The sequence below is a fragment of the Podarcis pityusensis genome, assembly GCF_964106645.2.
Source record: "Podarcis pityusensis genome assembly, chromosome: 11".
NCBI lineage: Eukaryota > Metazoa > Chordata > Lepidosauria > Squamata > Lacertidae > Podarcis > Podarcis pityusensis.
Window position 1 is genome coordinate 31,169,063 of NC_138036.1, and position 13,583 is coordinate 31,182,645.

General features: G+C 37.6%; 2 protein-coding genes across 10 annotated transcripts in view; both read right to left on the bottom strand.

The window, feature by feature from the left end:
* Positions 1–13,583, bottom strand: part of ACOT12 (acyl-CoA thioesterase 12) — a 182,306-nt gene that overhangs the window by 67,234 nt on the left and 101,489 nt on the right. The gene's annotated exons all lie outside the window — the stretch shown is intronic.
* The window catches only part of SSBP2 (single stranded DNA binding protein 2), a 119,167-nt gene that overhangs the window by 15,612 nt on the left and 89,972 nt on the right, over positions 1–13,583 (bottom strand). For 3 of the 9 annotated variants that reach the window (XM_080972979.1, XM_080972986.1, XM_080972987.1), the window contains exons 6-10: positions 8,065–8,148; positions 5,636–5,695; positions 4,464–4,530; positions 3,425–3,495; positions 907–998 (exon numbers count right to left, since the gene is read on the bottom strand). In XM_080972979.1, the coding sequence (XP_080829105.1) occupies positions 907–998; positions 3,425–3,495; positions 4,464–4,530; positions 5,636–5,695; positions 8,065–8,148 (374 nt within the window). The remainder of the gene's footprint in view (positions 1–906; positions 999–3,424; positions 3,496–4,463; positions 4,531–5,635; positions 5,696–8,064; positions 8,149–13,583) is intronic. The other 6 variants (XM_080972983.1, XM_080972981.1, XM_080972985.1 and 3 more) reach the window with 3 other exon arrangements.

The following is a 13,583-nucleotide window of genomic DNA, read 5'->3' on the forward strand; positions in this document are numbered from 1 at the left end:
AAAAAATGTAGTAAAAACACTGACAACTGGGAAACACTGGTCTGCGAGTGCTCCAATTGGAGAATAGCCTCTACCCAAGGTGTAATGGACTTTGAAGAAGCACAAACTCAGGACGAAAGGCAGAAACAAGCTAAGAGGAAGGCACCTTTGGCAAATCCTCACTGTGATCAACTCCCACCCGGAAACCTATGTCTCCGCTATGCGGAGGATGTGCGGATCCAGAACTGGGCTCCACAGTCACCTACAGACACACTGTTAAGACCATATTACCTAGCTACAAGTGATCACCAAAGAAGAATAAGCTGTTTCTGGTAACTAATGAGCAAGTAACTATATGTCTGACAGGTAGCATATTATTACAATGTTACTGTCTTGCTTCCTTTATTTGACATATTTAACTTACTAACACAACAAACACTTCTAAAGTAAATGCATAACTATTTACATCTTTAATTCCATTTACTTCCAGAAACATGTAATACTGACAAACACCAATTGCCCCATCTTTACCACACCGCTAACATTCTGCATATCCAATGCCTTCCTTTCTTTATCCATACTAGGGTGTAATACCATTGGCACAAACATAATGAAGATACAGGTTGCTTTCTGAGCAACCCAGTTATTGTTCTTCTGTTGTAATCTACAAGCAGAACTGCAATTGACTTTCAATATAGTCAAGATCTCCTGCTATGTTTTATCCATAGTAGAGAACATGACATATCTGCTGTGAGAGGGGCCAGCAGAAGTTCAGCACACATTCATGATAAGCCTTGTGATGGATGTCAATTTGGCTCTGGTTTATTTTTTAAAGGTTGATCTTTTAATTACATGTTATAAGGTTTAATGTAAAACAAGATTGTCCCTTTTTGTAAATGTTTTAGCGGCATTTTTCTTTTTACTTACATATTCATTCCAGGCATTCCGGGGCCACCTAAAGCATTCAGTGGGGGTCTCATTGCACCTCCATAGTTCTGCAATGATAACCAAGGGTCAGACTACCACAAAACAAAAAAACAAAACCAAAGAGGAGGGGGGAAAGAAAGGACAGCAGGTTAATGACTTCCCTACACATCTGATTATTGGATAGGCCAGGGCCATTCATTTTCAGAATTTGAGTTGCTTGACTAAAAACAATTATTGTTTCTACACTCTCCCTAATTTTAATAAAACTATTTAGCATTTCCTAAGAGTCTTATTATCTTAACAATGGAAGGATATGGGGCACATTTACAAATGTTAATTGATTCATGGAGATTGTAACATTTATGATAGATAACACAATTGTCTGTGAGGGACAGATTTAATATCCATTTCACGAAAGTTGACTTTGTATTCCACAGACATTTTGAAGGATTCAAATGGATCTTTTTAAAAAAGTAAACTGCCTATTTAGTGTTAGTATTTAACATTAGAAGTATATACTTATACTGAATAAGATGACTGCTAAGTTTACTTAATAAGCAAGCTACAGCAAAGAGCAAGGGAATTATTCAGAAGGCACGAAAATGTACTGAAATGCCTATGAACAGCCCATTGCTGTGTTCAGGACAAAACGAAAACGTGCTCTCCACCTAGCTCTTAGGCTGTCACATATAGCAATCGATTCTGGAAACTGCGCTATTTACCTGGGGGGTGGGGAATGAAATCGCACATGGGTGATATCCAATATTTCCTCTTTGTCTCCCTCACCCCAGTGCACCTCCCCCCAAACTTGTTTCATAAGATCCTTCAACCCTTTGAAGCTGATGTGCTGGGATGTGTGTGGGCTGCAGAGAGAAGGAGAGGAGATGAAAGTCTTGTTGCACAAGCAAAAGTCACCAGCGGACTGGAATAACTGGGTATCACCCAATGTACGTAGTTGTAACATGACCATCTTAGACTGTGCATTCTCAGCTATAAGAATTGTACTATTCATAGAGAAAGCATGTCAATCTGTTGTGAGAAGGGAAGTCAGGCTTGAGTTCTTAAAAGTGGCCAATGCTATTTACTTTGTAAGTGTATTCATATAACACTTTCTAATTATAACAAAAATTAAAACAAAGAGCCCTAGATGAGTCTAGTCAACAAACCCATGTTGTAGGACATGTGCTCCAGTCATGCCGATGTATAACAACATGCTTCTGGAGCTATGTCATATTTTATTGAAGTCTTCCAGAAATAGAGGTCATCAAAATAAATGCACACATACTGACATATAAAAATGGTCTCTTTTTAAAACTTTCAGCAAAAGCTTGACTGATTTTCATGCTATTCAGTTCAATTTCCTCTGATTAAGAATCTGAGGATTCGCACTAGTTTCCACCTTGTGAAACTAAGATGTTTATTGAATACTGAAACTAAAATAACTAAATCAGTTTCTATGCTAAAACTGTTATAGGAAAGGATTTGGATATTATTGATTCTGTGAAAGTATACAATTTTGCCAAATGGTTTAAAAATATTTAAAAAGGCAAATCTGAGTAAGTCTTGCTTGAATGATTCGGTATTATTAGGGACATATGAAGAGATTTACAGTGGAAGCTTGGTTTTCGAACGTAATCTGTTCCGGAAGACAGTTCAACTTCCAAAACATTAGAAAACTGAGGCGCAAAGGGCAGCCGACCAGTTCAATAGAGAAAATTGTAAAAAACAACAGATACATGCAGCGGAAACTGTTAGACTTCTGAGGCGTGTTTGATAACGGAAGCATTTACTTCTGGATTTTGGCATTCAAAAACCAAAGCTTTCGGCAATGGAGATGTCCGAAAACCAAGGTACCACTGTATATGGATAGGCTCAAAAAGACGGTGAATGGCCATCAATTAGAAAGTTTAATTTATTTTTCTTTCTTTCATGTTTTCTGTCTTTTAAAAACGATATTTTGCATTTCTCCAAGAAACAGCTAAAGTAGCTATTAAACAAATGAGAAATACCAAAGGCTTTATTCTGAATGCAATTTCAGTTAAGTGGAAGAAAAATGAATGTTGCAACAAATTGCACATTTTTAAAACTACAGTCAGTGAACACAGATATGCAAAACAAACTATGGTTACACCACTATTTCCCCCGGGCATTTAATACTCAGAAATATGCTGCTTCTATACCTGATGATTCATGGAATTAATAGGTAAATGAATCATCCATGTGTAGAATAATTTCTAAGTACAGGATGGTGAGAACAAACAAACAAACAAGCAGAAAATGTGATCTTCTTCATGATCTATTTTTAAGCTTCCAGACGCCACTGTTGGAAGCTGAAAGCTGAGCTAGGTGGATTTTGGTCTAACCAAGCAAGGAATGGTTTCAGGGATGTAGCATAGGTGTTCTGTGGGAAGTCATGCCTTTACACATAGCAACTACAAATAGTTGTATTATAAATTCCACATGAAAAGGGGGAATTTTGATATACATGGCCATGTGAACTGCAACACAAGCAATATACCTGAGGTCCTAAGGGAACCATTCCTCTAGGAGGAGTCATTCTCTGCATTGGCCCACCCATATTTGGATGTCCTGGAAAAGACATGTATTAGGGTACAACCTTTAGTTCAATAATCAGGTTAGCTGATTAAAATGTCTTTACATTCAGAGGCACATTCTTAAATCAGATTTTCCCCCACCAACAAATTGTTAATCATGGTTAATGCAAATATTTCTCATACACACACTCATATGGCAGGCACCATCATAAATTATTGTTCTTTCTTTAACACAGAGGCAGAGTGCTTGCCACAACAGTGGTTGCATTAGCTAAAAATAAAAAAAGCATTTTCTTCAGAACTTTAGCTGAACTCATATGCTGACTTAATAAAGCATTCAGCCCCAACAACCAGTTCACTGTAGACAAGTCATGGATGAACCTCCACTTTTATGTTTAGACAAAAAAGAAGGCTAGAAGTAATAATGGAACTATATAATTTTAAAACAACTAATACAATTTACTAAGCATTCTTTAACTGACAGTGCTAAATAATATATAACTACATTACATATTTCAATTATTCAAAAGGAAAACAGCTAGGAACTCGGGGTAGCTGCTGAATATAGTGCAAGATTCTGGGCAGAATGCAATAGCTTCTTGGGTAATCCCTAAGCAATGGTGACTTAGAAAAAGGAAATGCTATGATGGGTAAGATATTTGAATTTGACCTTTAGGTAAAAAATACTTATTTATCACCATCAATTGTGACCTCAATATGAAGAATATCATTATTCAATTTATACTGCAAAAGTAAAATGATTTAAGCTCCAGATTTAGGCATAGAAGCTGTTCCCTTTGCATGAAGAGATGATTAACTACCAAGGTTTTTCCCTTGTATACTATGACATGGGACATCCATGAGAAGAACAACAGAACCATCCCACCTGCAGTGCCACAACTGTGTTCATTTTTGCCTGTCACTCCGATCGCTTAACATTCTAAGAAGTAAGAATAAGATTTCTGAACCAACATGCTGTTATCTACTGATGATACAGATTACCTTGTTGCCGTGTTGGATCCATTCCACTAGGCAATAATGGCTGACTTCCTGGGACACCTCCAAGTGCCTATAAATAAAAACACCAACATTTAAAAGTTAAATTATATATGAACAGAGAGAGGCTTTTTTTTTAATGCAATGTGTTTCAATGTGTTATATATAATATTGCCAAGCAATATTATATATAAAAGCAGTATTTTAATATTATTAAAATATTAAAACAGTACTTTATTGAGTTAGGTTTTTAAGATAAGCTACCTCTGACTTTCCTTACATTTTCACAAACTACAATGATTTCCAGTTCCAAACATGTCTATCATTTTGATTGTAATTAAGTTTGTTCACCCAGTTATTAGATGCCTTTTGTTAACCCAAAATTGCTGGAAACCTCAATAGGAACACTGCATCAATTCAATGGATTTCAATGGAATATTGGTTGAACGACTACATGAAAATTAAGCATGTATTTAACCATGCTAATTTTGCTCAAGTTTTATAACATGAAATAACACAATCAGTGCTGTAACTGTGCCTTATATTAAGCAGTGCTTTTTAGAATCCTGATATAAAATGAAAAAAATCCACCCACAGACAGGGGAAGTCTTGACTGAGCAGACTTCTGAGTGCTCTTCCAGATGAGGCTTTTTGCTGTGCACTCACTCTATAAACTGAATTTTGCAGAGGGTCCAATTCGTAAACTGCTGTCATTCTTTAAATGGAGGCTGTCTTTGTCTTGCCTCAAATAAAAAATGTGATTCCTCCCCCTCAAAAAAAAAAAAATTGCCAGGAAGCGGGGCGGTGAAGCACAGTGTGTGAGATGCCTTCATTTGCCCACCACGGCTGAAGGCTGCGAAGAAAGTTAGTGTCACATTAAACAACACTGTTTCTTCACTTCTGCAGTTCTTTTTTCTTTTCTTTTTTTTTGTTTTGCTGCTACAGACTGATAAAAGTACAAGAGACAAAACCCCTCAGACTCTTGACCTAGACTTCTGGGAATCAAGAGGCTGATATGGTGCATTTCCAATAAAATTTCATTTGCATTGTCAAATGCCTGTATAATGGTTTGGAGTTTGCTGAAATTATTGTTCTCAAAAAGAAAGTATGCAGAGATTTGACTTTTCTGGTTCGGTTTTCTCTTGCCCCTTGCATTTCATTAATAAAAGGACTGTTACCTGATTGGGTATCCTTAAAGGTGGCCTTGGGCCTCCTGGGTATCGGGGGGACATGAAAGGCTGCAAAAGAAAATAACTATATTAAGAACACAGATACAGCCATTTTAAATTAAATCCTAGAAAAACTTTGATACTAATTCTCACAACTAACAAGAACGTTAAATTATTTGAGCAGTGACGGATGTTACTGCACTTCTTAACTGACATTTATTGATTCCTGTAATCTGGGACTATCAACATTCTGGGGCCACTAAGCATCACCACTTCTGTTCTCAGAAAAGCAAGACCTACAACCCAGTTCTTGCAGAGCTGAAAGAAAACAGTGCCTACACTCATAGGAATCTTGTAATACAAGTTAGTAATGTAGGAACAGTCCCTTTATATATACTGTGTTAGCACTTTTCTGGGCCACATGACTGTAAGCAGGGCTGGGGATAAGGTTAAGACAGAGCTTACCAAGAGCATATAAAAGGACTGTGTCTAAGCTTTAGCAAAGTCAGGCCAGGAGCTTTCCTGAGCTTGTTCAGAGGCTTAGACTGTTCCTCATGGCCTTAAAAACCAAACTTGGGGTGATTCTGTACAGTTCTACTTGAGTTATGATTAATGTCAAGAACTTGGATGAGAAGCAGGAAAAGACTTTGAATTTTCATGCAGCTTGCTTTACTGTTTAGCAAAAGGTTCTCCCTTATCAAATACCCACATTTTGTCATAAAAACTTAAAATATTTTGGTTTAGCTCTACTTGCAATTCAAACAACAATTTCTTGTCTATAAAAACTGTGAGTCTAGTACCTATATCTGCATCTTTGATAATGTTCCAGTTTCAGGGATTCACATTATAATAGTAACTAGACATAGAACATTATTCTCTGGAACTTTGATTACATGACACATAGAGAAGAGAATTAAAATAAAGATTATCAACTAGACAAAGTTTACAAACCCTATATATTGACAATGCAAATAAAAACCTGTAAATATACATATAATATACAAAATTGAGCTCTGTAACTGAGTCACTGATACAACCTGCATGCAAGACCCAGATAGATCTTCATTTCCAAACTCTTACATTAATACAGCAGATGTTTGCTGCTAGGTTACTACGGTGCTAAATTCAATTATTTAAACTGCTCATTAACAGCATGCTAAACCCAAACAGCCTCTCTGCTAACTTGCAATGGAATCTCATTTTGTAGGCAGCTAGATATAGAAGTTTTAGGCCAGTATACTGCCTTTTGGATCCAAATAATTATAAAGAAGAGGTGTTTAGTTGAAGGAATGATCAAGAATAACCCATATATCACTTGAACAGATGCTATTTATATGGAATGCCCTTGGTTGACTGCTGTTTTCCTAAACAGCTGCTAACCTCTAAGCAAGAACGTTAAACAGTAAGATACATAATCTAAAATGTTTTCTGAACATTACATAGGTCAAAATTATGTAACGTTACACACAACACACAGAAATACTACCTGATATCAAAATACTAAGAGATACTGATGAAAAAGGAAAATAGCCTTATTGCTGAACTTGATTTGTACTTGATTTAAATTATTACTGGTGTACCACAATGCCTGTAAGTCAAGTTGTAGTTAGACAACATAGAACTCTGAATTGTGTAGCTTGTGAAACGCCATGATCTATTAAATGATGGATACAGATCTCATAGCTCCCAAATCCCCCCTCCCCAAATTTTGGAAATGTTTACATTGCAAAGTAGGCACTATTTTGAAATACTCATTTGCTTAGTTCCCAATGGCCCCACATAAGAAGCCTACACTTTTCCGTCAGAATAAGAAACCACAACTAAAGATCACTGGTATGTGCTCAAGAACTGAAAAAAACAAAGCCAGGTTCTAGGCCTATTTGAAAGAAAGTAAACGGTGCCATAAGAATAAATTAGTATATGAAAACATTCCAAATGATTTTCCAACATTTTGGCATCAAAGGGTTTGGCAAGCTTAATGAACAATAGTTGAAACCATCAATTTCCAAACTATTATTACACTTGTGTCAATCAAATAATGGTTTAAAATAGTCAATTGTTGGTCCAAAACGTATGAAAAATGCTACATTCAGGAATTTCAGAAAACCAGATAAGTAGTAAGAATTCATATGTGTGAATATTATTGTGGAAAATTTGCTGGCCCACATTGTATGCCAAAACTGCTGTTACGAAGTACATGGGTATTGGGAAAATAACTAAGCAGACAGACAGACGAAAAATACCACACAATTTATTAAGTAGATGGTGAGATTTATGGGGAAAGGGGACAGTGGGTAGAAAAAGTGTGGTTCAAAATACGAACCACTTTAGGTGGACAAGAGAAAAGTTAAATGATAAATTTGAAATGAGCAAACTATCGTTGTAATGGCAGTTGCAAGTAAAGTGTTTCATATGGGTGCTTTTGTATACCCTCCTACCTGACCATGAGGTCCCATCGTGGGATTGCTGGGGTTGTGAGTGGGGGGCTGTGCATGGGGTGAAGGCTGTGAACCTGCAGGTCCCTATGGATTAATAAAATTGGGGGGAAAGATTAGAAACATTCTTTTCCTAGGCTATTTATCCCATTTTATTCCTTATTTAATTTTAAATTTTTTATTTTCCCCCAATTTCATTCCAAACTTCCAACACTTTTCAGGATGGAACATGACCTGAATCTGGGTGGCAGTTCCATCCAGGGTCTCAACACGCTACTTGCTCCAGTGCAGCGTACAAGCACCATTTTGAGTACTTTAGAAATGGTGATGAAAAATATTAGCCCACTAAAAACCATTTAGCAGGACCACGCATATCAGACGCCCATTAACAGTGTAATTGCACATGCAGTCTTGCACTAGGAAAGACTTGTACCAGTGATTGGGCCAGAACAAACTACAAGAGACAAAACAATTTGGAATACTTCCAACTGTAGAAATTGAACAGTGATGCTAGATGCAAAAATATAGAATTTCACTGGCTGAAGGCAAAAACTTTTGTTTACTTATCAAATCTACTGTATGTGCTTCATAACAGAGAAAAAAGTTTAATCCAAGCATGTGAAAAGTCAGTAAGATGTGGGATGGGGAGGAAGATTATTATTATTTTAATCTGAACACTTGTTTTGTTAATTTAGGTACCTGTAAATTACCCTTAACCAAATTAATACAATGCAGAATTTAAACCAATTTGCCATACTGTGCATAATAAATAAAAAAGTTTTATAAAAACTATTAGCTTCATTTTGAAGTTCAAGTGTTAACCCTGCAAAAAAAGCAATACAAAAAGAATTGCAACTGTACCAACCTCATTTTTTTACTCAAATATCCCATGGGATGAACTAACATCTATATGAAGTCTAGTTGCAAAACACAATGTTATTCTATCACACACACACACACACCACCACCACCACAAAACATTTAGCACCAGAACCTATAGAAAACAGAAAACAGTTTCCTATATTTAAAAACTGACTTTCAGGTAGTGTTTGGCAGAAGCAACAGAGCTTTGGGAGGCTGACATACAAACCCAAGATTAGTAAAACAACAACAGGCAGCAGGAAGTTACAAATGTCACAAGAGCAATCAAGCTGCCTACAACAGGACTCTGAAAACTGTGATCAAAGAAGGAGGACAGAAGTCAAGACGCACAGCTCTACACAAATGAATCCTAGGATTGTAGAGTTGGAAGGGACCACCAGGGTCATCTAGCCCAACCCCCTCCAATGCAGGAATCTTTAACCTAATGTGGGGCTCAAACCATGCCCCTGAGATTAACAGTCTCATGCTCTACTGACTGAGCTATTTGTGTGGGGGAAATACTTGTACATTTTCCACGATAGAATAGCTTAAAGGAAAGGAAGTAGAAGGATAAGGACTACATCTCACCAGTGCTGGCCAGATGTGAGAAAAAGCAGGGTGAGCATTCAATTTGTAAGGCTTGTACTACTCTGATAGTACTAACTCTACAGCAGGGATTGAAAGTTTTCTAGTATAACATATATGGGCTTTTAGCTCACTCATTAACAATAAGAAATTAGTTTTACTTATGACACTCTTCTTCAAAACACACGGCTGCAGCAGGGGGCCACGAAAAATTAATTCCAAGATTTTATTATAGGATGCAAATTTGCTTTAACAATTCTGTGAACACTACTACAGGGGAGGAGAATGTCTTCTTTGGTGTGGATTTTTGGAAAATATGCTCTTCTCAATTTTTTGACTGATGACGGTTCAAGAAATTGTGAAAACGTGATTCCAAAAATAATACTGAACAGGATGTTAGATATTACAGACACTGACAGTGTGGATGTCATCTTCTTCGCTAATGTTACTGCTAAAGCAGGGGTCATAAGAAATAAGTAAAAATAAATTATATCTAATTACCAAAAAATGCAATTTTTTTACTATGTTATGATGATAGTAAAATAGTAAATTGTAATTGCTGCCTTGGGTATCTTAGTAACAGAAGGTAAAGCAAAAATGCTGTAGTAAATTGCAGTGGCTAGGAACAGAGAGGAGGAAAAGGTTTAAATCAAAGCCAAGAGATCAAACAATACAAGAGATACCTGTGAGTGTGCAGGTCACAACCATACTGACAGGACTTCAATTGCATTACACTATCATTTGCGCTCTGAATAGTACCTATAGCTATCTTTTACACTGCTTGATTTTTTTCAGCTTACTTGGGCCTGGCACTAGCAGTCAGCCAGGTTGGGCACAGTCCAATGGCCCCTCACTGGCCCAGCCATGATGCCATTTACCTCTTTCCCCCAATGCTTTTTCTAGTAATGGGCAGCTGTTCCACTTCTGAACAAGAGCCTAGCTTGCCTCCCATCCATGGTGACTGTCTGCCATATTAAACAACATGCCAAAGTAGGCTAAGTAATTTGCAAAGTATAAAAACTAAGACACACCTACCATTAAAATATACGTATTCTTAATTAAAATACACAATAAAACAGTGTGATTAAAACACAGCAGGACTCAGGTTGAGAAATCAAGGGAACACCTATGTAAAGAGGTGAGTCTTCAAAAACTGGCAAACACAGCTGGGGCATATAATGCTTTGGGCTACAGACCAATGAAATCTATAGGAATCTATAGGTTGGGACATTGCGTAATCAGTAACTTAAGATGGCAGGTGGCAACCACAGGAAGGAGTATAGCTTAGATCCTGTTAAAAGTGCCATCTTCCATCCACTGCTAAAACATAGCAGGCAACAGAGTGGTGTTACTACCACCACAAAAGCAGTGGAGGCAGAGAAAGCACATAGAGGCTGGGCTCTATCCTGTGCTTGGGTAAGAGGGAACTGTCAACCCCACAGCAACTGCCCCTTCCCCAAGAAATCTGGTCCTAGCCCTAAACGTAATTTGTAAGAATATTTTTCTCCTTCTCTCTACCCAGTTTGCAGTGCCAAAAATGTGCACCATTTGTATATTACACAGTAGTCTCTAATCCAAACAAAAAGTATGTACAAAAGAACATAGAGCACTCCTGTGGCAACAGACTTTCCTGCTAATAAGAATGTCACATGAACATTCTGGAAGGAGCACACAATGTTCACATCAAGGAGCGAACCATTGCTTATGCAAGATGACTCTGGATTAGGTACATTATATAAACATGTTTTTAGTTTTTCTGAAGTTATCTCCATGAAATCGATGTATTCTGTTCTTTTACACTAGATGTCTCCTGAGTGTCTGAGAACTGGCTAGTCTATGTTGAAAAGGTACAATATACTATAACAACACGAATCACACTCGCGATTGCAAAATAGAAAGTCCATGAGTAATCCCATAACCAGCAGGACCACTTCTATGAAAAAGCTGGTTTCAGAATATGTCTTTGTTCCTAAATTCTGAAACTAGAAAACTGAACTCCTGTGGTTCTTGTTACTAAAACCTTAAAAGGAAATTGTACATAAGAGGCTGCATTTATATACTGATGCTTAAATTAATAGTTTATGTATCATAACAGGATTCCTTTACTAGGAAAAATCCAACAAGAATACAATGCAAATCCACAAGAACATTTATGCTTTGCTTCTAAACTGAAAATTATATTATATACATTTGCCCAATTTAAATAATTATCTGTTTTGAAAGCACATAGAAACAAGCTAAAATTGTTTGATGCAACTATATTCGCTACAGAACTTTCTAAGTAAAACAATGGAGCATAGAACAGCATGTTAAGGCCAATTTAAACACCACCAGCACCACTTATCCTCCATAAGCTTCAGAAAATCAGCCTGTCATCAATACAAGTCTTTACTTTATTCAATTATACTGATAAATGAAGTAGAACTGATCAGTGTGAATTTTGTACAAGCCAAAGAAGGACCACCACTTGTGCACGTGGGTCTGCCCCCAACACTGACACCAGTGGGGACATCTGCTAACACTAGAGCTATTTTTGTGTTATTCAGAAATTTGGCTTAGTTTATGTTGCAGATGACACCAAATTGGGAGGGGTGGCTAACACCCCAGAGGACAGGATCACACTTCAAAACGACCTTGACAGATTAGAGAACTGGGCAAAAACAAACAAGATGAATTTTAACAGGGAGAAATGTAAAGTATTGCACTTGGGCAAAAAAAATGAGAGGCACAAATACAAGATGGGTGACACCTGGCTTGAGAGCAGTACATGTGAAAAGGATCTAGGAGTCTTGGTTGACCACAAACTTGACATGAGCCAACAGTGTGACACAGCAGCTAAAAAAGCCAATGGAAATTCTGGGCTGCATCAATAGGAGTATAGCATCTAGATCAAGGGAAGTAATAGTGCCACTGTATTCTGCTCTGGTCAGACCTCATCTGGAGTACTGTGTCCAGTTCTGGGCACCACAGTTCAAGAAGGACACTGACAAACTGGAACGTGACCAGAGGAGGGCAACCAAAATGGTCAAAGGCCTGGAAACGATGCCTTATGAGGAACGGCTAATGGAGCTGGGCATGTTTAGCCTGGAGAAGAGGAGGTTAAGGGGTGATATGATAGCCATGTTCAAATATATAAAAGGATGTCACATAGAGGAGGGAGAAAGGTTGTTTTCTGCTGCTCCAGAGAAGTGGACACGGAGCAATGGATCCAAACTACAAGAAAGAAGATTCCACCTAAACATTAGGAAGAACTTCCTGACAGTAAGAGCTGTTCGACAGTGGAATTTGCTGCCAAGGAGTGTGGTGGAGTCTCCTTCTTTGGAGGTCTTTAAGCAGAGGCTTGACAACCATATGTCAGGAGTGCTCTGATGGTGTTTCCTGCTTGGCAGGGGGTTGGACTTGATGGCCCTTGTGGTCTCTTCCAACTCTATGATTCTATGATACTAAGATTCTATGTTGTATTTTATATCTGCACACATGTACGGTACTTCATTAAAATGCACCCCTAATAGACAGTGAGCTTGTTTGCACATCATGGTAAATTATTAGTTGGCATCCGTCTTTCTTGGAGACAATGGAAGAGCGTACCTTTGAAGGTGAAGTGTGAAGGAAAGTGTGAAATGGGAAAGTGGCTGTGGTTCCAGCGGCACATAATAATCTGTTATGCATTGTAACAAGTTCATGTACAGCGGGGAACTAATAAATGGCTCATTTGAGTGTTGGCCTATATTTTTATGTACTGTTAACTTTGGAACACAGCAGGATGAATGAATAAAACAATCTAGGAATTTATTAGTTTGTGTTTCCTAAGGGGTAGTAAACCTAAAAGAGAATGTAGCTTCAAGAAAGTGCCAAACATGGATGAATTCACTATGAATTGAATTGTCCTACAATCACTATGCAATTTTTTCTCCCGCATGCCTTTGCTGGCCATGAAAGGTCTGGCAATCCACTACTGTCCATATACATAGCTCGTTTTAAAGGAATCCAGCTCTGCCACAATATATATTTAGATGAAAATAAAGACAACTCTTTCTTACAGCAAGGACTATTCAGAAGTACTTCTTCCCAAAATA